The 27830-nt window shown below is 38.6% G+C and overlaps 2 protein-coding genes across 6 annotated transcripts in view; one reads left to right on the plus strand and one right to left on the minus strand.

Annotated features, from left to right (window-relative positions):
• ITFG1 (integrin alpha FG-GAP repeat containing 1) overlaps positions 1-8074 on the minus strand; it is a 74110-nt gene extending 66036 nt beyond the window's left edge. Inside the window, exons 1-5 of the mRNA XM_033069443.1 lie at positions 7859-8074; positions 4730-4802; positions 3211-3356; positions 1495-1552; positions 819-893 (exon numbers count right to left, since the gene is read on the minus strand). Coding sequence (XP_032925334.1) covers positions 819-893; positions 1495-1552; positions 3211-3356; positions 4730-4802; positions 7859-8048 — 542 coding nt within the window. The 5' untranslated portion in view covers positions 8049-8074. The remainder of the gene's footprint in view (positions 1-818; positions 894-1494; positions 1553-3210; positions 3357-4729; positions 4803-7858) is intronic.
• An 88-nt stretch (positions 8075-8162) lies between these two features.
• The window catches only part of PHKB (phosphorylase kinase regulatory subunit beta), a 70569-nt gene continuing 50901 nt past the window's right edge, over positions 8163-27830 (plus strand). The window contains exons 1-9 of one of the 5 annotated variants that reach the window (XM_033069352.2): positions 8199-8289; positions 10659-10753; positions 14673-14690; positions 16800-16889; positions 18653-18791; positions 19408-19507; positions 21232-21339; positions 23078-23158; positions 26776-26891. In XM_033069352.2, coding sequence (XP_032925243.1) covers positions 10699-10753; positions 14673-14690; positions 16800-16889; positions 18653-18791; positions 19408-19507; positions 21232-21339; positions 23078-23158; positions 26776-26891 — 707 coding nt within the window. In that variant the 5' untranslated portion in view covers positions 8199-8289; positions 10659-10698. Of the gene's footprint in view, positions 8290-8475; positions 10754-14672; positions 14691-16799; positions 16890-18652; positions 18792-19407; positions 19508-21231; positions 21340-23077; positions 23159-26775; positions 26892-27830 lie in introns of those variants that run through there. The other 4 variants (XM_033069353.2, XM_042779622.1, XM_033069351.2 and 1 more) reach the window with 4 other exon arrangements.

The raw sequence follows: 27830 nt of genomic DNA on the forward strand, positions 1-27830 counted from the left end.
ACACCATTATTTTCACTCCAGTATTTGATAACTGGTCCCATTCTAGAAATTTCAGGACTAGCAGAAATAATAATGAAACTTAGTCCCTTTTGCTGCAATTTAATCTCATAAGGCTTCATTCACCTTCCATCTGCCCAAGAGTGGCCTGAGGGACTCCTTAGCACAAGGAGTGTGATACAGACATCACTGGTATGCACATTTGTGTTGCTACTTAGTCACCTCTGCTTTATGTCACTTCATAAATCTCTCCCCCTATATTTGCCTTAACATGTATAGTTTAATGTTCTCACATCCTGCACTTCCTGTGCTTTTGATTTCCTATGGTGTCCAACCTTCCCATCACAAATCATTTCCCAGGCAGATGAGAGCATTAATTGTTCATGTTTACCCCAAACACTTGCAGATTTTTCTTTTGCCATCCCTTTAATTATGTGTTTCAGTAGTTCTTTCATCCTCAACCTGAAAGCAGCTTTTGTACAGAACAAGTTCCATAACACATTATAACACTAAATATCAGAAGTACACCAAAGAAATGAGACTATAACTTCTTGGACCTAATTGTTCCAAGAAACAATTTTCCTATTTCTGATGTCTATTATCAGTGTTCTGTTTCCTCAGCTCTCATGGAATATCTACTTGCCCTACAAAATAACACTTTAAAGATCAGATGAAGAATATCACTGAATGTTTGCCAAGCACAGAAATAAGATCCACATTTGCACAGAAGAGTTAAACATAAATGTTACACTTTGATGGGAAGTGGCTGCTCAGTGCCCGAGTTGCCAAAGCCATGCTGACCCCCCCAGCCCTCAGCTTACCCGCCCAGCAGGATCTGCGGCTTACTCGAGTCACTCGTCACACCAAACACATCAGGAATCAAATCTCCATTAAAGCTGAAAATGGAACACAATGTCAGTACCACCTCAGTCACTACAGGAGTCCAAACCACCTGTTCTTAAACTAATCTGTACTTGCACATTTTCCCACTGAGCCATGAAGAACTCTCAGCTGTGAGACTGCTCTGAATTTTGGCTCTTGTCTGAGTTGCTGGTAGCCGTAAAGGTCTATCAGTGTTTCACACTATGCCTGTGCTTTGGCTTTCCAGATCTACTTCCCCTCTGCTTTTGTTCAGCATTTCACACACAGGCAAGCACATTGTGAAAGGGATATTTGCTCATTTTGGTAAGCCAGTAAGGTTTTTGCTTTACAAAATTCACTGACAAACGGACGGTTTTTTTTCTGAATACTCAGAGTACTGAAATGAAAGAAATTAGAAGATCATGTAGTTACTACTGCCAGGATAATATAATATACAAGAATTGTAAAGATAACTATTTTGGCTCATCATCTTTTGTTAGATCAGTTGACATTACACAAACCACCCTGTTCTTAAAAGACAGAGCATGTGTTTCAAATTCTAGCATTAAAATATATTTAAGTTGCTCTTAGTCACAACTGTAAATGTGGTTTTCTAAAAAAGTAGGTCATACTTACTCCATTACTAAAGGCTCATCATGAAAAGTCTTATTTAACATAGTTTTATGGTTAAGATCTGAAAACAGAAAACATTAACTTCATTTAGTTCATATACTCTCATATTTGCATTTTCAACTAAGACAATTATTCTATTCATTTAAAGTCATCAGTTTTAGGACTTTAAAAAATGGCATAACTTAATATTAAGAACTAAATAGCTTTCTGAAATTTTGCAGAAAAGGTGAGTTACAGTTAAAATACTGAAGACTTTTTCCTCTCTCCACTAAAGTCCTCCAAATTATTCTAAGTAGATCTTAGTGAAATCTATTTCTGTGTATGACTACAATCACAGAGATCCAGGAGAACTGAAACAGTTGGGATGAAGACAGGCTAAAAGTTTAACATTGTATGTTAGACTTCTGTTTAATGTTTGTCACTGTAAAAAACATTTTTAATTATATACAGTGTGTCTTTGAAATAAGCAATAAAGGCAGACTTTCTAAATGGGAAGTGAGGACTAAGTTCCCATCAGGTTATCATCTTAGACTTCTTTTACTTGTAATGCAAACTCCTTGCCAGATTATTTCAATTTCCCTCTTCACCATGTTTGTCTTTACAATTTCCACATTTCATACAACAGTCCCCTCCTATTGACTTGTCTGTCACACTTCTATTACCCAAGGGGACACCCCATACCTTGTCAGTAGGCTCAGCACATACCAACCACTGTCTGAATTTTTAACCTCTGACTCCTCCTCCAGGCCCCATATGCTCATATGCGGTTCCCCCAACACTTGGGGTTTTTTCCAAAACAAAACAGAATTACTTAATCCAAGCCCTCATGTTCTTCCCAATACTGGAGATACCTGCTATTCCTTTAATATTTAATCCATTGCACTTTTCCAGACTGTTTGTTTCAGCTCAGACTGAAGCCAGAAGCAATGGTGTCTGAGGCAAACTTGCCTCACTTGTAACTATGCCATAACCCAGTTGTTTACAAGTGACTGTTCTTCAGTGGTTTTTGTGGATTTAAGAGTATTTTCTTTTGCTTATCTATCCTTGTTCAAACCGTAAATTCTTCCCCAAATCCTTTCTTAGCAGTCAAGAGAAAACATAAGAGACCCCAAGAGTTCACACAGTCCATGACTCCACACAAAGACAGAACCAGCTATACCTCAAACACTGCTAAGAAACTTCTGAAAATCTAATTCTAAAGGTCTTGAAAACTTTCACCAAAAGAGGTTTTCTTCAAATCTTTCTTCCAATATCCACTTTAGTGTGCCACTGTCTTTAAAGAGTTTTGTTTAACATAAATATTACATTACTGTTGGTAGGTTCAGGTATGCTATTTTGGAAGTTGATGCACTAAAGTTCACACCAGGTTCCCTGTGCATTTTAAACTGAAGATAAATCTTTTGAGATAGTCTTTGTGAAGCTGACATGCATGATGGGGAAGCCATGAGAAGCAGCTCTTCAGTTAATAGGTACTGCCAAATTAGAATAATGTTTAGTTATGTCTGTTGCATAATATCCTGCAAGCATTGTTCTCTTTCATTAGTTACTGAACACAGTTTAACAGCAGGATAATATATGGGTGTGAAGCTGAATAGCTGTTAATCCCTATTTTAGTTGTAAAAACAATCATTACATTGTAAAAATGAGTTGTAACTTCTTGACAATACTTTGAATTAAGAAGTCTAACAATCTTATTAAGAACCAGTCTCAGCAACTCACCTAACGTTTGGTTGTGTCCCCAGAAAATAAACACTGAAAGTTCATCTTTGCCATGACTTGGGGCCTGGGTAGTGAGGAGGACATCCATTTGGGAATCTCCATCATAATCTCCAGGAACTACACTGGTTATGGTGACACCAAGAGATCTGGAATAAAAAATAAAAGCCCCCACATGCAAATAATTGCAAAAAAGTCTGCATGAAAAAAGCACTTGTTTGGTCAAAGGCTTGCCCAATTATTATCAGTTGGTCCAATACAATCTTACACTTTAACAATCTGGTTTACATAAATCCCTCACCTATTGCAAAAGTATCTCAAAATCAGGCACCTGACAGCCTGTCTTAGTCTAAGGAAAATGACATTTTGACTTTAAACTTCAGCTATTTGGCATTCTTCAGCCATATCCTGTTTGCTAATCTACACATCACAAATGAAATTTGTTGTAGAACCGGTCAACCAAAAAGTGTTTCAGTGAGCAGGATCTTTTGGTTGCATTCCAAGAGCAAGAACATAAAGCAACAGGAGCTGTTTTAACACCAGGAGTCAGGCACAGGTACATTTTTAAAAAGACAATGCCATTTCCTCCTACCTTCTGCCAGGGTTTACTACTCCTTCCCACCTTTGTTTGTTCTTTCTATCTCTTTTTATTTGCTCACCTACTCAGAGTCTGCTTTACACACACAAACAAGGAGCACATTAAGGATTAAAAGCAGATAATTTCTAATGCATTAAACAAATTAGTTCCTTCCAAGATAGGAGGGAATAGGGAAAAATAAAAATATGTAGAATACAGAGGATGAAGCTGAGTTATAAAAGCAATTTAACTTTTAATAAACATAATACTATTGGTAAGCATTATTCATAAGCAATAATCATAATAGTATTACAAGATATTAAAGCCAGACATATATATATGCACATAAACAAGTTCGTTTACATTTATTAAAAACAGGTTTTTTAAAAGGCTACACGTAAACTTGAGAAAGGAACAGATCACTACTCAGAAATTCCAGAACACCATTTTTTATATCTCTTCTAAACCAGATGATATTGCCTGGATTCCATTAGTAACTACAGCAAATGAATGAATTGCCTTGAAAACGTCTTGGGACTGATGTTAAAGCTACCCACCACAAATACCTATGTATGCTATTGATTGACAGTTTGCTCCACTAGGAAATAAAATCCCAAAGATCCAAATCAACTGCAAAAATATTCCAACATATGGGTATTTTAAACACTAATTTGAGGAAAACCTAAACCATAAATATTCCATAAGGGGTGGGAAGTCACACTTAGTTAACAACATGACTGACACAACTCATGTCCACAGATTCTGTCATCTGACCAACAAAACAAAAATGTATCAGGAAATGAATCAGGAAGTTGTCAAAGAACTAGAGCTGTAAGGGTGAGCTAAGCAAGTCAAAGAGGTAACAAGAGCACATTGCAGGCAGCAGCCACTGAGTGCAGAGAGGCACTCCCAAGGAAAACAGCAGCATGGAATATCCATACTCACTTCATTGGTAGCTTAACACGGGGCTTAAAGTAGGGTTCCTTCTGGTCAGCCAAAAAGATCACCAACTCATTTCCTGCCAAGGCAAGCAAGACCATGAGCAACAGAGGAAGACTGGAAATGGCTTAGATACAAACCCAACATTAAACCAACTCTGTCACAAATGATCATTCCCCACAGCAGCAAAACCTTTGAAAGACATCTCATACTGAACTAATTAAAGCTTAAAAGCTAACTTTAATTCTTTTAATATTGTCTCACATAGCAGGATCTCATATTGCTTTCCCATGTCAGCTTCCCAGAGAACTTTAAAGGGAGCTCAGAATTTACTTGGCTCCCTGCATCATATCCTCATTTAGAGGCAATAATACAAGTATCATTTCATTATTTTGGGACAATCTAAACAAAAGGCAATATTTTATGATGCAGAAATAAATGAAATTCAGATAAGAAAAGAATTTTAACCTCAGTGATGAAATAAATTTTTCAGTCAGTAAGCCACAATACACACGCACATACCTCTGTAAGTAAAACATAGCTCACAGTGCAACAATTGTATTTTTTTCTTGCCTTCATTCTCCAATAAAGCCAGCTGCAGCACCACAAAATCATTCTCTATAAAAGAATAATTCTGAGGCTCCAAACCTGAGCTGCCACAGTACTTTTCAAGAGCATTGTTTTGTGGCAGAGTACACAGCTGTGAAATAGCAGAGAATACAAGGCTCCTCACTATGAAACAAAAGGCACCTGCCACAAACCTCTTGAAGAGGAGAATCCACCACCAAATGAGTGAATGAACAGGACCCTTTCAGAGAGGCCAGGGAGACCAGCACAGAGAAATGCTGCCTGAGCTGCAGCACATGTTCCTGGGTGAGGGAAAGGCACAGGAGCCTGGGGCTGCCTCAGCTCTGTACAGCACACCTGGGGCTGCCTGCTGCACCTGGAATTCCCATTTCATCCCTCAGACTCACACCTGCCTTTTTATTGGCTACTTGGTAAAGTAATGACCAGGATGAAGAAGCAAATGTGTTTTTACACCCACCAGGTCCCCAGTTAATTGCAACACTGAGAAATGAGATCTTTTGGTCATTAAAGACGGAGATATAAACATTTCAGCTCAGTGCTCACCAACAGTCAATACAAATTAACTATTAAAAACTACTACATGAACAGAAAACAGAATTACTATGCCACTACAATCGATTCTAAATGCTGCTAGTAGTTCTGCATTTTTTTGAGATAAGAGGACAGTAAGGAAAAAGCCCAGTGCATTGCAGTGTGTGAAAAACAGAACACTTTCCATACAAACAACAGAGGTCATCAGGCTGAGTATGATATATATCACACACTTACACATCTATATGCATATATGAAATAGAGAAGTTCCCTAATTCCCCAAAGAAATGCAGCAGGTGAACAGAGGAATGTCCACTCACTGCCCTGTACTACCAGCAGAGGCATCAAGCATAACCCAAAACTGGTACATGAAAAAGCAACCAGCATGAGCCTCCCCACTGACCTGTTACATGCACAGACTCACAAAACAGGTAAGTGGATGCACAGCTCCATTTATTTGTACATTCTGAGTTTCAAAAAGTGACTAAACCCAGAGTCCACCGGTACTTTTGAACTGGTCTTGCACAGAATACTTCTGGATCTGGATTATCCCTTACATTCAGCGAGTTTACTATTTCTTTCAAAGGCATGAGCACAGTCTGATTTTCTTTTATGTATCTGGGCATATGGAACATTACTCTCATTCAACTGAAGTCCTGCAAGATCAGAAAAATAATATATATCCACCAAAAGGTACAAGACATCATCTCCATTTCTTATTAAGGGTCAGGATTGTTAAGACTGGGCTGCTTCACAGACTCCTGTTTCTCAAAGTCTCATGTCATCTCCAGTGCTCATCCCCTCACACTATTTACAAGTGGCTGCCATTTATCCCACAATTTAGAACTACTACTTTTTGTTTTGAGAGTATACTGTAGTTACTTTTCATCAAGACTTAAGTTATGAAAAATAATGCTTTCAACTACGTTATTTCAAGCTGATTTTTAAGAAAAGTATCACAAGGGAAAATTTTTATCAAGTGTTGCTATAGAGAAACAAAGAAATCACAAATCTCATTTCTGAAACTTATAAATATTCACGTTGTTACATGCACTCATCTGAAAGATAAGAAAGTAAAAATTAAATCTCTTATCATGGACATTCATTTTAAATCTGACCATTTTTTCAGTAGATGAGCCAGTGGAGCATTTCAAAGGAGCCATGCATTTCAATAACTCTACTAGATGGGAAAGTCTCTCATGTTTTACCAAAGCCACTTAGAACATTTATGAGATTGAAGGAATAAAGAAGGTGAAACTGAGAATAAATTTATTACCTTAATGTGCTTCAAGAAAATAAATAATCCAAGATTAATGTCTGCAAATAACAAATGACCACCGAAAATAAGCACGGAGGTCTCCCCATATCTGAAGCCTTAAGAGAAACTCGTGGAAGGTGACAGGTGTAACAAATTTCTCCACCGTGACACTTTAACCTAATGTTCATAGTAGGATAAGGTGAAATTTTCCCTCCACATTTGTGAAATTTTCATCCTTGTTTCCAAAAATATTGCAAAAGCAGGAGCAAAACAACCATTTGTGACCATTCAAGTTGTAGGATGAAGTCTCTAAATTATTTCACAACCATAAATTCAACTTTAAAGAAAAACGCGCCCCATATAATCCACTCCAGCACAAATTAAATACCGTACTCCACACAGGAAATACCTGGGAGTACAGCAAGTGTCAGATTCACCCTGCGAACAACGCTGTGCTCACCGCGCCGGCCCTCGGCGACACAGCCGCGGGCACCCGGGCCGTGCTCGGGGGAAGAGCGAGCAGCCGGGAGCCCACAGAGCGCAGGGCCCGGCGAGCCATCCCCGCTCCGGCCGGGCAGCTCGCACCGGGAGCGTGACCCGGCCCCGGGCTCAGCCCGCGCCCGCCGCCTCCCCGGGACTGCCGGGGCGCTGGGGCGGCGGCACCCGGGGCTGTCCCCTGGTGCTGCGAGGGGACGAGGAGCCAGCTCACACCGCCCGTGCCCCCCGAGCCCCGGGCCTGCCGCCAGCCCCGCACTCACCGCCGCGCAGCACGAACAGGTCCGTCTGCTTGTCCGAGTTGAAGTCGCCGAAGGCCGCCAGGGTCCCGCGGGCCTCGGGCCCGAAGAGCTGAGCGGTGACATTCTGCAGGGCGCGGGCGGGCCCCGCCAGGGCCAGCAGGGCCAAGGCCAGCAGCGGGGCCAGCGGCGGGCACGGCCCGCGGGCCCCCATCGCGCACGGCCTCGCCCCGCCCGCGCTCTGACGGCAGCGCGGGGCGGGCCCGGCCCCGCCGGCCGCGGTTTGCGGCAGCGGCGGCGGAGCCTGCGCTTTACGGCGGGAGCCAGGCAGGGCCCGGCCGGCAGCGCGCACCCCGCGCCGGGGGCTCTGCGGGACCGCTCCGCCATGGCGGCGACTCACATGGCTGACGTGAGCTGGAAGATGCTGGAGCTGCGCGCTCGCTCCAAACGCTCAGGTCTGACCTCTTGGCTTGCCCGCAGGAGCTCCGGGGGTCCCTGTGCCTCCCGTCACTCACCGCCCCGCTCCCGCGCTCCCTGCCCCGCTCCCGGCCCGGCGCTGTTCCCGTCCCGCCGTGCCCGGGCGGTGCCGGCGCTGAGGGGCGCGGGGCTCCCCGCGGGCGGCGGGCACGGCCCCGGTGCCGCTCGGGTGTCACCTGTGCCCGGGGGTGCAAAGGCAGCGCTCGGGGCGTGTTTGCTACCGCAGTTGTATAAAGTGTTGCGGAACAGAGGGAGTGTTTAGAGGAAAGTACGAGCTTTTGCCAGGTTTCTCTTAGGTAAAGGTAGCCTTTTTACACCGTGGAGTTTCTTGTTCTGAACGTGGACTGTGGGGCAGCTACGTTCTGGCCTAAACCAAAGGGTGGTGTTGCAGAGTTAGCGTAAATTTGAAAAACTTGGAGTTTGAGTTTTTTTTATAAAGTAAAATACAGTCATAGTGGGAGTTTAGTTGTTCTAACGGAAAAAAAAAAATCCGGAAGAGCCCTGTGTTTATTTATATGCCATACATGCTTGTATGTAAATAAGTAACTCAGTTGTTACTTATTTGCATGTTTGGTTGGTTTTGTTGCGCTCATAACTGATCAGACAGTGTGAGACCAAACTTTATGAGGGCTCCAAAGAATTGATTGTTGAAAGGCTGCTCTGATTCCTTTGGCTTTAAAAGCTCAGGTTATGTATAGGTTGATTGGCAAACCCCCGGCTAGGCCCGCCCACAGAGGAGCTGCGGCTCTGGGGCCGGTTACGGTTTCAGGGCCTGTGAGCTCAGAGGTGACTGACACTAACGGAGCCGCAGGGCTCCAGGAGCAGCTGCGTGTCCGCAGTGTGTGAATCCCCGCTCTCGGGGCAGCACACAACTTTGGGAATCCCTGCAGGGTCAGGCCTGTGTCTGCAGAAGGCATCTGATGGTTTCAAGCACTTCACTTTTTCTTAACTGCTGCTGCCTGTTGCTTTTTTGTTCAATGTATGCAGCATTGTCTTCTGAGCAATGGCAGATTGTTATTGTTTCACTTCCTTCTTTCACGGTTCATACAGATTTTGTCTAGAGATTTGTTCATGGCATTTTATATAGCAGCTGAAGAAATTTTCTCAAGAAATAATATTATTTTAGTTGAAAAGTTCTGCTGGCAAAGGAGTTGATTTGAAAATCAAATTTTATATAATATCTCTCAGATAACATTCATATCTGAAAATAAAAATAATGTTATTATATTTCAAGTTTACTGCTCCATCTTTATGTTGTAATTTGCAGAACTTCAGGGTGTTTTTCTTCCTTCCTGGCCCTGTCAGAAGGAGGCATGGTTGGGATTTTAATAGAAAGTGACAGAAATTCTCCCACATGTTTCTGGTTTGGCTGAGGCTTGTGCTGGACTCCCAGCTCACAAACAGCACTATTTAATTTGGTTTGGGTTTTTTTTACTGGTGGGCTTCTTGCAGTAAGATGTAGTAAACATGGAGTGTAGATACACATGCCTGAAATGCACCAGTGACTCATTTTTATAGCCTGCAGCAATGGATCATGTAAGACTCAATCCTGTAGGAGGTAATTTGTATCTTCATGTTTATGTGTATTAAATTATGAATTACTTTTTTCCCAGTAAAACCAAATTTTATTCAGAAATGTTAATTGCCCTTTCTGAAGCAATAAAATGCTGTTTCATTTGTTGCTACTCTGATTAGGACCGGATTCTAAAGATTGTAGTTGACTAGTCCAAAACCCCTGAAATTTTCATTACTTTAGAAAAAATAAACTTTAAAGATTTGGAAAAACTTGTCATCATAATTACAGACATGTTTTTCCTATTGTATATGCCAAAGAGGAATATGTCCTACCTCAAATAACTCAGATATTTAGTGTCATAAGGAATATATTTGACTTCAAGAAACGTCCTGGTGCATATTTCACACAGGATGAAATCAGCACTATGCATAAGCAGAGTTTTAGCTCCTTATCATTAATGTTACTTAACACATTAGTGTGCACTGGTTAAATCACTATTTTTATTTAATCCTAAAATATATCAGATTGTATTCATCACCGTTTGGTGTTTGTAGCAAGTTTCCTATTGAATAACAAAGCTCGTGCCAAATATCCAAAAGATGGATTTTTTGTAAACTGTGTCCTTTTACTCAGATGGAGTAAACTACTAAGTTTTATGGAAGTCAAAGCAAAATAAAACCAAGAGGTCAGTGTAGAAGGAGGAAACATAAGATGTAGTGAAAGTTTGTGCTGTGCACTCTGTTGTGTTAATAACTCCACTAACATTGCTTTCACTTAATTTAATGCTGATTGCCTTTAACATTTACTAAACAGTTTTGAAAATTACTGTAGCTTAGCCTGAGACGTTTGTGATTAGCTGCACCAATTTGAAATGGCCAATTTGGATGATGACAGAGCGTCCTCTGCGCATGCTTTTTTAAAATTTGGTAAGTGTGCAGTTCTGTGTTTTGTTTTTGTTTGTGGCTATTTAATTCAGCAAAAAATAATTGTATGTTTTGTTTCATGCAGTGTTCTGTGTTAGTAGATTTTTAGCACTGTACAGTAGAACTTGAAAATTTTGAACTCTCTCAGTAAAAATTGCTTAAAATTGTAATCTACTTAGATTGAAATCTACTGTAAAATCTTCCTGTTTTGTTTGTTTAGAGTGCCTGTCAGTATCCCTCAGTGCAACCATCTCTGAACTCAAATTTCTCTTTTAAGATGACAGTCAAGTGAAAAGTGCCTTAAGAATGCTGTTTGCAATTGACTCCTAAAAAAACCCCAACGTGACTGGTTTAGAGATAAGTGCAATTTCCGGTCAGTCTTTGGTTACAGAGTTTGACATTTAGAAATTAAGTGGAAGCAAAGTAAGGCCCCCTGGCACAGCTGCTCCTCAGGTACAACACAAGCTAGAGCATATTAAGTTATCAAGACCATTGCTGTGTATTTTGAAGGGAGTTTGACTGGGATGAGATGTATCCATATGTGACACTGTGACTGGGGAAAACTCTGGTGTAGTCCTTATTGCACATATAGCAGTGCTGGTGAGAGTGACCAGGTGAGGGGACACAGCTGGGTGTCTTGGACTCCACTGCCCTGCCTGTGGCCTTTCAGTTTTGCCTCTCTGACCATCAAAAAATGTGATGTGTTGACAATGTAAAAAAAAAATCTACTCTTTCCTAATTATTGTATAGATATTTGATGTTTCTCTTGTTATGATGCAAAATAAACATTTTTAGTAGTTTTAACACCTATTGTTTTGAATTCTCAGAAGTGGCAGTGCTTGCCTTGAGTATCCTGAGTGGTTTTCCAGCCTTGCTTGTAGCATGTACAAGGCTTGTGTGGTAGACTTTGGCATTTTGGTTATGTGAAGCTCCTGTGTACTGGCACGATGGTCAGTATTGTATTTCTGGTGTTCAGTAGCTTTTGTTGTTTGTGTTGTTAGTTACTGTAAATCCTGAGATCAGTAGTTTCCATTAAATATAATATACTGGACAGAGAACTACCTTCAGATAATAAGGAAATAGAGAAAGGACAAATAAATTGGTGCATATTTTTTCTTTTTCCTCTCTGGTGAACAGTGATAGGCCCTGAAGTATTGGAGCTGTGTCATGGGAGGTTTATATCAGGTTGGATGGCAGGAAAAAGGTTCTTCACTGAGGAGGGGTGGCTGGGCACTGGAACAGGTCCCCCAGGACAGTGGGCACAGCACCAAGGCTGGCAGAGCTCAGGCAGAGTTTGGACAATGCTCTCAGGCACAGGGTGCCATTCTGGGCTTGTTCTGTGCAGGGCCAGGAGCTGGACCTTAGCAACCCTTGTGGATTCCTTCCAACTCAGGATGTTCTAGGATTCTATGAAATACTAGTTGAATTACTTGCACAGTGTAACACATGATTATTCTTGATAAATGATGGTTTAAAAGCTTTGTCACTTTAATGCTATTGAAATGAAACTATTACAAGATTTTACTAATTTTTACCCATTTGTTATCATCACTCAACAAGGTAACAATTAATGTTTTTCCTTACTTCTACTGTATTCAGGTAGAGGAACACTTTAATACCCTTTCTGTCATCTTCTCCAAGCCCTTCTCCTGGTGTTTCCTTACCCTCTTTTGTAGAACAGTTCAGTCTGGAGGGGTTGTCACCTGCTCCAGCCTCTTACTTAAAGCAGGGTCAACTCTGAGATCATAGTTTTGTCCTGTAGTGATTAAAAATCCCCATGCAATATCATTTCTTTAACTTTGCTGTGAGTAGAAATAAAATCTTTTGGTCCCAGTGACTTCTGTAATGTGAAGCTGTCACTGCCCTTATTAATGCTGAGCAATGAAATCTACAGTGATCAGAGGTCCAGAGCTTGCCTCTGTCTCAAGTGTTTATGTCCAGATCTAGTGTCACATCAAAGGCCGTGGTGAGTTTTCATTCTTACCAAATATACAAAGAAATCTTGTATTCTCAGCTTTTTTCTTTTGGTCTGGCCTGATTTAATTATGCAAACCAATGTTTTATTTTGTTCTTCTGGCATGTGAAACCTTGGAAATAAAGTTCTTGCCATGTTGCTTCCATTTGTTTGAGACTAACTTTGTGGAAGTGTTTGTTTATAATAATTCTGTACTTTGAAAAATCTGAATAAACCATCCCTGTTGAAATTTGCAAGTCTTTATCCATAGACTCTGTACAGAATCCCATTCTAATCCCTATTTTTCTTTAATATCCACAATTACTGCCATCTTCAAGGATGTGTGTGTGTCCAAAGCTTCTGTGTATACAAATTTGGAAGCAGAATTGTTTTAAAGCCATTTTGGCCATAGCTTCTGAATCCCAACAAAATCTAGGATCAGTTCATACCTCTTTCCAGAAGAGGAGTTAATGCTAATCTCAGATATAACTGGAATAAAAATGAAGTGGGTGGGAAAGTACTTTCACATCAGTATGACATATTTTCAGCCTCCAGAGGTTGTATGTACATAGGATCAAAATTTCTTCCTGTTCCCTATTACTTTGAAAGGAATCTCTATCCATAATTTTTAGTAATTATTCAGCTTGAAGAGTGGTGAAATCATATCACTCTGGGACCTGTAAATAGTAGGAAATGAAAGGGGGTTAGTTTTCCATTAAATTAGTTTTTTCAGATTTTGAATATAGGGCATTTAGTCAGTGCAATGTCTGAAGACAAACAGGAATTTAATTGGACTTGGGATCAAGAGTTTGTGTTCTCTTATCAGACATTAATTATGTTAACACAGGAAATGACACTTTGATTTTCTATCAGTTTTTTGCTGATTTTGAAGTAGGTACTGCCTGCAGCAGTACACTTGTGATGTAAGGAAATAATGGGCACACTTCATTCTTTGTGGAAGAAAAGCTGAACTCCCAAATACCCTATTTAAATGTTGGATGGGGTTGTTACAGCTCTAGACAGCAGAAGAAATAGTAAATCAACAAAATAGGTTTTTATGTTCTTCCTAGCATACCTACTTATTTACCTAAAATAAAACTCACACTGTATGGTTGTAATGAAGTGATGTATTTATGAAAAACAGTATTTAAAATTAATGTCCTCATTCTGTTTCTTTAGAATGCTGTTGTATGAGACCTCTAGGGTCCTATTTGCATATGTCATTCTATTGTGTTTAGAATGCTGCAGTCTTGCTGTTGTCATCTCTTTAAAAAGTTGGTTTTTTTGTTTGAAAGCCTATTTTAAATATGCAATTGAAAATAGCTTTCTATGACAGGTTTTTATCTTGCTGAAATGAACTCAAATAGATTTTGGATGAGACTGTAGACAGACTTTTTTTTTTTTTTAGCCATCCTTAAAATAACTTCCTCTGCGTCATGGGCTCTCTCCAAAAGCACAAGGAAGGAGCAGCTTCGTGTTTATCCTGACTGTTCCTTGCTTTGATTAGGTTGTGATAGTAATGAAATGTAATTTACCACATGATTTCTCCAGGAGAATGCTGTAGACACTCAAGCAAAACATAAACTATATAGGTGCTAATAAGGAATTAATGAAGAATGTGTGGAAAACTTTGATTTAAACAAGTTCTCCCCCTTGGAGTAGGAGTAGTTTTAGGGAATACTTTAACAGCATAAAGTTTTATTTTTGTCAGTTTTTCAAACTTTGAATTCATTTTACCTTTCTGTTTCATCAGCAGTCTACTCTGACTGTTTTACTATATTTCTATTAAAGTTTCAGCATCTAGAATAATGTAATTTGTAGATGGTGTTTTGACATTTTCATGCTCTCTGTTCTGTTTAATCTTCTTTCTGCACAAAGTTGAAATCTTTGAATGCTCTGAAATAGAAGAATCTTGCTTGCTTGCTTTTTGTTCTTGATACCTTTGTTTTGTTTCTCTGTTGGCCACAGAGGGTCATAGATTGTCTGGTAAGTATTTAAATTAGAACAATTTTAGTTCAGAAACTTTTGCCTTGTGTGTATATGCCTGTGGATGCTCAGCTGTGTGTCCTGGTGCCACACTGGGGTTAGCAGTCTGCAGGGAGTGGACATTCTGAACCTGTTTTACACACAAAGGATGGTGGATATGCATGTGATATTCAGTTAGCTAATCTAAAAATTGGAATCGTTATTTTGCCTTTGAAAATCTAGTAAGTGAATTTCTCATAAATTCACTGCTTTTTATGCATTGACTTCCTGAAGATTTTTTCTTTTGTGTATTCTGTCCTTTCACTACAACACTGTACAAAATTACAGTTGCTGCAGCTCACTGTATTGTGTGCTTTTGCAAGGTAACTGAATTAATTGTATAATAAGATAAATTATGAATCATTTCATGGACAGGGTTTTGTAGGCTGAAAGAAGTAGAAAAACAAAATAGCTTTGAAAAATGGATTTAAATTGGTTCAGAATGTTCATTATTTATTTATTTCTTCTAATAGAAGAGACACAAGCTGTGATATGTTACAAGTTTTTCTTTTCCATTACAGAACAATTTCATTTCTTTTGACTTTGTTTTTTAGGCAGCTCAAATAAACTGGGTTCTCTGTGCTTCACTTTCAGGCCCTTTCCCACATGCAGGTGTTTATTTCTAATTTAACCTCTCCCAATGAGGAGAGGCTGTAGGGGAAGCTCAGATGGGTTGGGAAGCATGCCCAGGACATCCAAGCAGAGCAGGTGCCCAGGGTTCTGCTTGGGGAGGAGTGGGGTTTTTTTTTCACTCCTGTGCTTGCAAAGCAAAGGTAATGCTAACTTGGGGTGAGGTTTGCATTCTTGAATGGTTGGAAATTTTCTTGTCTCCTCACCAAAGAACTTGATTCATAAAGCTTCTGTCACCATTCCACACACATTTTATTTAGGTTGGAAAAGACCTCTGAGGTCAAGTCCAACATTTGACCAAACACCATCTTGGCAACTGGACAGGAGACTGAGTGCCACATCCAGTTGTTTCTTGAACACTTTTCTTTTTCTTCATCTTGTTTTCTTGATTTTATGGGGATGAGAGTCCTGTATATGGACAATCTTGTGTCTGATGCTTGGGAATGTGCTGGGATTGCCAAAGAGGCACTGTGAAAAAGATCACTTGCTGTGTCCTGCCAGAACTGCTTGGCTGGCTGGGCTGCCCTGGCTCTGCATTCACGGAGCTTTTCCAAAGGGCAGCGTGCAGTCCGGAACGGGAAAATTCTCATTCTTCCCCTTAGCACATGGCTCTCGTGGAGTTCTTGCCATCCAGAGCACTGAATAAAGCCCAAGGGATTTGGGGAGGAGGACAGCATGTTTCTCTGAAATTAGAAGTTGGAAATGGTTCAATTTTTAATTTTTAATAGGTAGCTCATTTCAGCTCTCAGTAAAACATTGTTTTCAGGTGCAGATAGGGCAGCAGTCAGTATGTGGGACAGTGAGACTGGAAGATGGGGATTTGATAGCATTGTATTTCTCTGGAATATAGGTGAGTGGAGGGCTTCATCTGTTGAATAGCTTGTTTAAGCTTTAGTAGCATGTGGGAGCAAGCCAACCCCTATTCTGACATGACATTAGCTGGACTGACTTGGTGGGTGCAAACAAGGTTGTGGTAGGTTAAACACTGATGGTGTTGAACATCTTCACCATTTTAGAAGCAGATAGGGTAGTAATAATTGAATATGGTCTACTGTTTTCCTACGTATCTTCTGGAAGTTTCTCTGTAATCTACATAAGTTCTAAGAAAATGTTCATAGAAAATTCTTAGCATTTAATAATTGTCTTCAAAAATTAACTCTAAATTTATGTAGCATTTGCTGTAATTGAGTATCAACAAAGCACTGGAGATACAGGTGGAGATCTGGTTTGTGTAGACAGATACTGTAGAAAAAATTATCTGAGACTGTAGAGATAACTTTCTTGTTTCAACTGAAATTCCATAAATCATGCTTTTGTATAACAAACATTTTTTTTTATAAACATTAAAAAAATACCTTATAACAGTAATTTTTGGCAATATTGCAATTATGAAACTGATTTTGATCTTTATTTTGGTTTTCTTTTTTCTTCTAATTTTAGGTTCAATTTATGAGCCACTTAAATGTATTAATCTTCCAAAGCCAGAGGGGGAAACTCTGTGGGATAAATTAAATCATTACTATAGAATTGGTAAGTTAATGATGCTTGAACTAACCTGGATGCAAGTTAGAATTGATATTTGCATACTAAATATTGGTGCTACATTATTCCTAATTAAGGGTATTTTCCTATATTCTGCTGGAATTTTGGAAGGTGCAAAGGGGAGGGCTGAGTTACACTTCTTGCTGAAAATCCAAATGTCTGTTGAAACTGCAGTTCAGCTGTAAGAATTAATTTAGAATTATTTTGGATTGAGGGGTATTTTAGGATTGTAGCATTGACCAGCTATAGCTGAGGGAAAATTTAAATAGACAAAAGCTTTCTTGTAGTACTTGGAACAGTCTGGCAGGTGATCAGTTGGAAGTTCTTTTCTTTATGAATAGCACCATAATGTATTTTTGTGCTGGAATTTTATTTGTTAGCTGATTTCAAGTCAAGTGTAGTGTTTTTCATATCATGTTTTTTTAAGCCAAAACCATTAAAGCAACTATTTGTTTTTGGTGGTTTTAGGAGGTTTGTGTTATAATGAAGTCCTACCTGTATTCTAAAATCCAGGTTGTTTAATGCCTGTGCAATTAACAATGTTAAATTTTAAATTTTAAGTTTTACTCAGACAAGGGCACAGAATAGTGAATGATTTCCCCATCATTCTAAAAAGGAGGGATGGCACTCCATTCAAATGGCTTTTTGAAGTGAAATCTCGGTTGTACCTGGTCCATCAATAGATGTGTTGCTTTTTGTAGGTGCGTTGCTTTTAGCTTTCTTACAGAGGAGATGACTGTTCAATTGACTTTTTTAACACTTGTCAGTAACAAATCTGTGGTGGAGCTTGCTCTTTATTTCAGGCAATTATGCTGCTACCACAGTAAAAATCTACTATTGAATTTATACTTCATTTATAACAATCTATATTGACTTTTTCAGGTAATATTTTATCAAAGCTTTTGTTATAGGGTATCAAGACATTGGATGTAATGCAAAAAGCTGTAAAACCTTGTAATTTTCATTTAAAATACTTAGTTTCTAAGTATTCTGCATAGACAATAAAGAGGCCTTCTTAAAATTGATGCTTGATAACAATCTGTGGAAAAAAAACCTACTTTCCTGTCTTATACTGAAGAGATTATTGCTAGAAAGATCATGTTTGAGGGCATTAAGCCCAGTTTCAATCTTGGAGCATACTGGTTATTATATAACCTTAGGAAAAACAATTCCCAATGCAAAATATTGAAGTACAAAAAGAATTAAAGTAATATTTAGTATTTTTTCTAACTCAGTTTTGAAAATTCCTGCCTTAGTCTATTTTCATATCAAGATACTGAGTTAAATAATTGTAGTTGTCCTTTCTCCTTACTTACTCCCCTCTACTTTTATAAATGCTGATACAATTATCTGGCCTGAGTTGAAAATGTAATTTTTATGAATGTGGAGTTCTGGAGAGTATAAGCATTTAACTGATTGGGGAGCCAGTGACTGTAGTCACTTTTTTCTTCTGTTTTCACAGAAAGGAAGTTACTGGGTTGCTTTGTAGAAATTCTGTACAAAGTGGGTTGTGCTGGAACAGAGTCATAGAAACAGTTTTGAATACTGCTGGGTTTTTGTGTAAAAAGGTCTAATTAGTCTGAAAAAACAATGTGACAAATTTTGTGTTTGTTTCTCCTTACGTTTCCCTTATTTTATGTTGTGCATGCTCTAACAGATTGTTCACACCTTGATCTGTTCCTGAAAATCTATTTAGAAACTGGAAGAAATATAAATGTTGTTAAGAACCTTTTTATTTTTCTTTCTTCCAGTTAAATCAACATTGCTGCTCCATCAAAGCCCAACCACAGGTCTGTTCCCTACCAAGACTTTTGGGAATGACCAAAAGGCAAAAGTCCACGACAGCCTTTACTGTGCTGCCTGTGCCTGGGCATTGGCCCTTGCTTACAGGTGAATAACTTCTACACTCATGTCTCTGCCAGTTATTCAGTTTCCTGGGAAAGTTTTAAAAGATGAAGCTTTATCAAAAATAGATTTGTAAACCCATAGAGAATGGTGCATTTCCAAATCTCAGTAAAAATATTTAGGAAGGTGCTAGGTTAAAAATGTCACTCTAATGTTTTCATGTAATGTAATTGGTACCAGTATTTGTTACAGTGAAATTAATGCATGCTACTAAAAATAGAGGTTCTTCTGGCAAATTGTACTCTTGGGATACTTTTAAATCTAGTAGGAGAGTTCAGGGCATTGGCAGGCTTATTGCTGGTAATAAGAATCATTTACTTGCAAGAGACTGCATGTTGTAAGATCAGAAAGAATTTTTTTTTTAATTCTTAAGTTTTGAAAGAGGAATGCTTGTGTAAGATGCCAGACAAAAACTCTTTTATTATTTTATTTTTTTTCATGAGAGAGGATGACTAGGGCTGTTAATATGTAGATATGAGTGAGGCACCACTATGCAACAGCATTAGTTAAATACTTAATATTCCAAAGCATTAATGTCTCCTTTTTTCTTCCCCCAGTAATGCATTTGCAATTTGTTTTACGAGTTATCTCTCTCACCCAGGCGCATTGATGATGACAAGGGAAGGACCCATGAGCTGGAGCATTCTGCCATAAAGTGCATGAGGGGAATTCTCTACTGCTACATGCGCCAGGCCGATAAGGTGAAACCGCGCTAGGACACAGCGCTCGCCTCATTCCAAGGGATTCATTAAACTGGGAAAACAAATCCTAAATCCAGTTCAAATTCACAGTGTCAGAGTGCCCCAGCTCAGAACAACTGCTTCATTGTTGTCAAGTTGCAGCATCTTTTTAGGGAGTGGATGATTTGAGTGTTTTGGGAAGGAAAGTACTGGGTACACTTGAAACTTCCTTGTGTTCATTTTGTGATTATTTGTCCCATTTAAATATTACCCCATTACTACTTGTGGGGGGTTTTATGTCTTTTTAGTGATTGAATTGAAAGATGTAGGACTTCTTTTTGTTAAGGCTGGAGAGTTTTCTTTGCAGTGTTATCTTGGTTATTGTGTTTGCACTTGTTCACCTTACCTAGGTGATTGTTTTGGTTGTTTTGCTTGGTTTCTTTAGTAAGCATTTTCCAGCTGTATTTTACCTAAGGACATAACTTCAGAAGGGCACACGTTTCAAAAGTGAGTAAGGAAACAGAGTAGTCTACTTACGTTGCAACACAGTTGATTTATTCAGCTCATAACTCTCTTGTGAATATACTCTGAATATTCAGGCTTTCTTATTAAAATTTGGTGTGGTGGATAAATTTTGCACAGTGGTTAGCAGTGGATCTAGAAGTAGTTAAATGCATGAATTTCACGTGGTTATTTGAAGTTTCAGGTCCCTGGCTTTTAACTGTGTTATTAGAAATAGTTTTCATGTAAGCCCATAGCTTCCCTCCCAGCTGAGCACACAAACTGAAATGGGAAGTCCACAGGTGTGTGGGATCAATAACAATAATGATAAACAAGTGTTGTATTGCCAGTTGTATTCATGCTGACATGTATTTTCTGGGGGGTTGGATTGTTTCTTGAGAGTCTCATATCTTTAAATAATCTTGACCTAGATCAATCTTGTTACATTTGAGCTGTTGGTTTTCTGTTTGATGTGCAGTTGTTGTTTTGGGGATGAGGAGTGCCAGATAAGAATAATGAGCATTAAATTAACAGAGGTGTCCCATTGCTGGCACACTGCTTGTCTGGTTTGCCTTGTTTACTACGGATGCTTTTCTCTTCCTACAGTGTAATAATAAACAGTTTCTGGTACCTAACAGACAAAAGTCAAGCTGGACTTTATTCTGAGAGACTGTGTGTGGCCTCATGCAAAGGGAAGATGTTTTTTAATGATAGGAATTTTATGTGCCCAAGACATGACCTGAGCAAGTGCTGCTGCTTGTAGCAGAAATGCAGATGTTGTATTCTATTGCCAGTGAACATATGAGTCATGACCTGAAGTATATTCAATGTATTTGTGGAGTAGGCTCCACATCATAGTACTTGTTTACTTGTTCTGAGGCATGTGCTGTGTTTTGTTGGCAGAGAAGAAAATCTAATGAAGGTAGCATCGGTGTTAAAAATATTGTGAAATGTGGATCAGGTACTGGCAATGATGGTTAGAAAATTTTAAGATTTGTTGGAGAGCGAAGCATGACTTGAAGAGTTGTCTTGGTTTCATTCAATTACAAGCTATAAAGTAATTGTTCTGAAAAGACACTGTTGATAATAAGGTTTACATAGTGGTCAAATCAAGAATTTTTTTTGTTTGGTAATAATAACAATAGTAGTAATAATTTAAATGAGGTATGTGGTGAATCTCTGATTGCCAAACATACTGAAATTATTGCCTTTGCTTTTATGTTTTGCGCTTCATGCACCTTTAGGTTCAGAAGTTTAAACAAGACCCCAAACCATCTGCATGTCTGCATTCTATATTCAATGCACACACTGGAGATGAGGTCTTCTCCCATGAGGAGTATGGTCACCTTCAGGTAACACATCCATGTTGAAGTAAATCCAAGTTTGGCTGATTTTTAAATAATATTGCCTCCATTCTTCCATCTGTCTCAGTTTGATTAGATTTGTGTTAGATGTTCTGTATTTGGTAAAACTGAGTTGCTTTTTCATTTTCTGCTGAAAAAGAGTCTGTTGGTATGTTTTGGTCAGAAGGTGCTGAAATAACTGAGATTGTAGAGATAGATGGTTGGTTGTTTACAAAGTTGCTTCTTTTTGAGACCAACTTTTTGATGGCTGTCAATAAATAATTCTGGCAAAAAATGTTGTAGTCAGCAAAGTGAAAGATTTAGTGAATATTCCCAGTTTAATTTTCCATAATTTTGAGCAATTTTCCTTCATTTAATGTACACTGAAAACAGGGAATTGTTGTTCATGCTTTGCATAGTGGTTCCAGTCATTGCATAACTGATTGTTTTATTGTGTCTCATTTTCCAGAGTTTTAATCTTTACTGTTTTTATTTCCCCTTCTCTTTACTTTCAGACCCACCTTTGCTTTCATGACCTTGTTATTTTGCATTCCATAAGTCTGCACACACCTTTTAGCTCAGAAATTGCTAGTGAAATTATTCAGAACTGACACAGTAGGTTGATGATTATTTCATTTTGTGGTGACAGTATTACTTAAGTAGTTTGTACAGTAAATGTTTTGGATTCAGAAAATGTATATTCTGGGGAAAATGCTTTATGGAGTTATCTTAAGTCAGCATTTTGGGCTATGTGAAATTTCCTGCAAAGGCACATGTTTTATTTATAGGAAGAGACAATTTGGGGACCTGGGAAGCACTGTATGACAATTTAAAGTCTGTTTTTTGTGGCACCTCAATCCTTCCCATAAACATGAATGCGCATTCCCATCTGTCATCTGCATACCTCAAAAATTAGAGGGTTTTCAGCTCTGTGCAAACAACAGTACAGAGTAACTGAGAGTGCTCAGCTGGGAAAAATTGAATATATTATGTAGCCCTTATTGCTATACTTGGTGCTTTTCAGTTTGTATTAAGACACTGGAGTCAGTTGTCTCTAAGTATTTATGGATTTTTTAGTATTTGGACCTAATTTTTAATCTGTTATGTTCCAGATAAGAATCAACTTTTTTGTTCTAGATGTTTCTTTAAATTTCATATAATGAAATTGTGGTTTTATATCTCGTACTGTGATAAACTGAGTTTCTCTGTTGATGTTACACAAATTCTGAAGTATAGGAAAGTTCTGTAGTAAAAACCAAACCAGTAGTTTTCTTAGATTCCTCAATGAGTTTCCATGATGATGTTCATCTGCACAGCTGCTGAAGTTAATTACTCTCAACAATAAATGCTGTGGAAGGATACAAAAAATACAGTTTTTCACATATCTGATCATATCTGAATGTTGTATTCTTCTCCTATGAGCCGAGAATGCCAAAATTCCCTCCAAGGCCATGACCAAAGGGATTACCTGTGGGTCAGAGCAGTGTGCCTAAGGGAGAACATTTTCCTAGCACAGTCTGAAATTAAAAAATCATAAAGCATCTGAAATTGTAGAGGACAATGCTTGTTTGTGCCATCTTTTCCTATTGATTGTTTCCACATCATTAGATCCAAGATTTTTGAAGAAGCGAAAGAGTGTTATGGTGGGACCATCTTTATTAGTGAGTTTTACCACATTTATTTTGTTTATGTGACTCCATAAGCATGAAGTTAATTATGGCTTCCTTTCTGTGTTTAATTACTCCAGATCAATGCTGTGTCATTATTTCTCCTCTATTTGGTTGAGATGATCTCTTCGGGGCTACAGATTATCTACAACACAGATGAGGTACAAACCGATTTCCTGTCCAATGCTTCCAATTGTTTGTGTTTTTTCTGGTTATTATTTCATCACCAACTGTAAAGTAATTGTTCTGAAAATACACTGCAGGTATTCTTTTGAGTGGAACTCAGAAAAAGGAATGGAAGCATAGTGAAATAATAGAAAAAAATGTGTTAGATGTGCAAAGAGTAAATGTATGTGACATTGAAAGTTTTATAGTTCTCTGCTATTTCTGATAGCTACAATGTCAAGAATTAAAAGGTCTATTAGGACAATTAACTTCTACTTGCACTGTTCTCAATTTTCACAATATTTCAAACTCTCAGTCAGTACATCCTGTCCAATGAAAATTCAACATAATAAATAATGAAGTTAATTTTCAGGGAAACTGCAGAGCTTTCTTCAAATATGTATGAACCTATGGGTGTTAAGAAGTTTTGCTGTATCTTTAATTGAAAATAAAAGACTTTTATATCATAGTAAGAGATGTTTGTAGAGAGTGTTAACTTTTCTGTAAATAAGATAATAATAACCTTGGCTTGGCTTGAGTACAAGTCATATCAGGACAACCTGCTGGCCTGCACTAAAATGAGCTTATGTTTTGAAATGGGAATGGAAAGCACAGATGGGTATACTTTTTAAATTCTTTTTTACTCCAATTTTCTTATTCTGGATTTGTTTAAGTTTACTCTGTTCTGGTTGATAGTTGCTGCTGTATTGCCTTAAAAAGCTTAAATGTGCTTGCAGTACTACTATTAAAAAAAAAAAAAGAGATTTTTCCAGTAATAGTGAATTTGCATTATTTTTCTAAAACATATGTCTTCAGTAATCTTTTTTTTATATAATTAGAAAACTAAATGCTGCAACATGTCTTCTTTCTTTCATAGTTAGATAATATGATAGGTCTATATTTCCTTTGAACTGCCTTTATATCTGTGAGGAGGCAAATGTATATAATTAAGTATTTAATTAGCTTGATATATAATTTATGTTATCCTCCAGATGTTTGCATTTAATTACAGATTCTGCAGAAAAAGTACATGTTTTTAGACTCCAGTCAGTGAATATTCTCCATTTCCTTGCCAGGATGTCATTTTCCTAGCAATTGTCCCATCTAAATCTCTGCACTGTGGAGATTCATACTCAGATTTTTTTTTCTAGAGACCTGGACATTCTGTTGGGCTCTGTGTGGCTTCAGCAATTGTCAGAATCTGTTAACAACATGTAATGATCAAATGTTCAACATTTCCCGTGTGTCTGGAGGATGTGGCTGTGGCTGTGTCGTGGGTGTGGCTGTGATGGTGTAGCAGTGTGGATTGACAATGGTGTAGATGTGGCAGTGGTTTGGGTTTGGCTGTGTGACATTGGTGTGGATGTGGCAGTGGTGTGGATGCGGCAGTGTAGATGTGGCAGTGTGGCAGTGTGGATGTGGCTGTGATGGTGTAGCAGTGGGACAGTGGTTTGGGTTTGGCTGTGTGGCAGTGTGGTGGTGTGGATGTGGCAATATGGATGTGGCAGTGATGTGTGGATGTGGCAGTATGGATGTGGCAGTGGTGTGTGAATGTGGCACTCTGCTGCCCAAACCTGCAATTCGAATCCCTCCCCAGTGCCTGTGGCAGGCTGGGTTCAGGCCCCTCTCCTCAGAGGAGCGGTGTTGAGTGCAGGGTGCTGGGTGTGGGTGCAGGGTACTGGGTGTGGGTGTGGGGTGCTGGCAGATGCACACTTTGGCAAACTGGCTGTGGCAATGTTTGTACACAGAGCTCTTGGCTTTAGAGGTAATGCTGCCTCTCCATGGCAGATGTGGCAGCTGTCAGTGAGTTACCCTCTGCTTTCATCTGTTGGCAGTGGAAAAATTAACTGAATTGCATCTTTGCATCCTTAGCAAAGACAACAGTGTGTGACTGTGTGAGTGTATGTATGAGGGCAGTTAGCCACACATTACCCAGCACCCTGAGTATTTGCAGGCATCCATGCTGGGTGTGTGCTCTTTATTACACTTCATCTCCACATGATCAGCTTTGGATAAATGAGCTTAACACACAACCCATCATTTCTGTAAGTGCCATAGCGTTGATTTGGTTATGGCATTTACATGCCTATGATATGAGTAATTTGTTCTCTGAAGATTTTGGTTTACAACAAGCTCTTTGAAGGCATTTTTGATGTAAATCTGTTTGGAAACCCTAGTTAGTGTCATAAAATGTCTGTAAATCGACCATTTTTTTTCCAAACATCATCACTGACTAAAAGAAATCAGTATGGTTATATGTTTCTATGTGATGCTATTTGTTTCTTCATATAAATTTCAGTTATTGATAGACGTGGGAAAAGCCACAGTCTTAATCCTTGGGTATTCTGGCTTCATTCAGACAAAGTTCATTTTAACACAACCAAATGCTAAATTACAGGGATGAATATACTGGGCATAGCTGAGGAGCAAGACAGGGTTTTCTTGGAAGTAGTAACTATGAAAAATCTACTGTGCAGATAATTGTACACCTCAAAGTGAAATCTTAGCAGAGACATTAAATAAAGAGAGACAAGTGTCTAGAATTATAATATTGGTGGTGGACTAGTATTAGCTTAAAGAATGTATCTGAAATAGTAAATTTTTAAAATTTAAAGAAAAATTGGGAAAAAAGACAAAACAAAAGTATACAGTAAAAATCAGTATCAGTAAAAAATTGGGGTTTTATTACATAGCTCATTGAAAAAAAACCCCAGTTGATAGTAGCAAAGTGGATCATTCTCTGTAGTTCCTCAATATGGTTATGTTCATAGCCATTGCAATATTTTCTTTTCCACAGTTCCCTAGAATAATTTGGATGGGAGGGGATGAAATCCCTGCTTTGGAGATGAAGCAGTGCAAATCTTGTGCTTGTGGATAAATTTTCTCTAAGCTCCAGTCTATGGGCTCTTTAAAGTCAACAATAAAACTTACGCTTAATTTTATGCAACTTATGCTCAAACAACTCCAAATGTCTCTTCCAACAGTGTAAATCAGGAAAAATTATCTGCTTAAATAAGTCCACAGCTATAGTTGAATACACCTGAAATACCTTAAAATACCCTTCAGTACTTTGGTATTCAGTAGAAATATGTTGGTCCAAGAAGAGATTTTAATTATAATAAATTGGTTTAGAGTTTTATTTGTGTTTATAAGGGAGTGTGTTTGAATCTGCATAAATATGTATTATCTGGAGCTTATTTAATAAAACTTTGGCATATCATTCTCTTAAAATGAATTAAGAAAAAGCACCAAGATTTCTGTGTTTTAATTATGCTTTGGTTTCTGATGTTGTTAGGACGAATTTTTTTAAAAGACCAAAATGCCACCTTTTTGGAGTTCTTCAAATATGTGTCTTGAATATGAAATCATTTCTATCCCTGCCTTTGTTGGGACTTTGGTATAAATTCACATTGGCACCTCAGTTGGAACAGCTCTTAACATACTGTGATTAAGAACTGATTTTAAAGAGAATATTTGAACTTGGGAACATAATTCTTTGGGTTCAGACAGGAAAGGATGGAAAAAACAGTTACAAGGAATAGCAACTTTGTCTTTTGGAAAAAACAGAAAAGCTGTGCTTTCTTTTTCCTTAAGGCACTTTTCTTTCCTATAGGTGTCCTTTATCCAGAATCTCGTGTTTTGTGTGGAGAGAGCCTATCGTGTACCAGATTTTGGTGTCTGGGAAAGAGGCAGCAAATACAACAATGGCTGTCCAGAGCTGCACTCAAGGTAGGTGAGCAAAAGTGAGCTCTTTTAGCCAAAGCAAGTAAATGAATGAAAATAATTCATCATGGGGTGAGCTAAAAATATTAATGCATGAAAATGCTGTTTGAACTAAATTAAGGTTCTCTAAAGACTGAGGGATGTATTTTGGGAAAATGTGAAGATAATTTCATCATGATGTGCATGATGAAATAACCACATGGATGCTTAGCTGTTTGAGTATTCAAATTCCAATAATTATGTGCAGCTGCTTGTATATAATTCTGAAACTTGAGTTCAGGGCAGCTCAGGGTCTTGAAACATGTGCAATGGGATTGGAGTCGTATTCAAAAAACCGGTCAGGAAAATCCTGCTTTGAGAAGGTGTATAATCATAAGTTTAGGTTTTCTCATCTGCACCATGGTGGGAAGAAGATGCTACACACTGGACAGCAGCCTAGTGCCAAGCTCTTTTCCAGGTTCTCCAGATGCTGCAAGTTCTGTGTTCTGTTGGGGGCAGGGAGCAATGCTGGTGGCATTTTAATGCTGGAGTTGTCCTGCTCTCCTCTGTGGAATCACTCATGTGCTCTCTGCCTTAAAGGATCAAATCTGTAATCTGACAACTTCATTTTTCTAGTGGCACTATTGTTTCCTTCACTTTTTGACTTGGGTCTTATTAATCATTAAAAGGTTTTATTAGTCATAAAAATGGCTATAGGTTGGATATCTTAGGATTTTGAAAATGTTATTGATCATCCTAATTATCAAGGGCTTGCAAAGTATACGTTTCTTCCAGTCTTCAATATTGCCAAACAAATCTGTGTTGTCATTTGAGAATGAATTATTTTTCTTAGCCCACATGCAGGCATGTATATTTTAACCTATAGATTTAATTACATGTCCTTGCAGCAAAACTGTTAATATAGGGGGGTTTTTTAGGGCTTTTATAGAACTCCTGTGTCTTCTG

This window comes from Catharus ustulatus, chromosome 11 (assembly GCF_009819885.2).
Source record: "Catharus ustulatus isolate bCatUst1 chromosome 11, bCatUst1.pri.v2, whole genome shotgun sequence".
NCBI classification, from domain to species: Eukaryota; Metazoa; Chordata; class Aves; order Passeriformes; family Turdidae; genus Catharus; species Catharus ustulatus.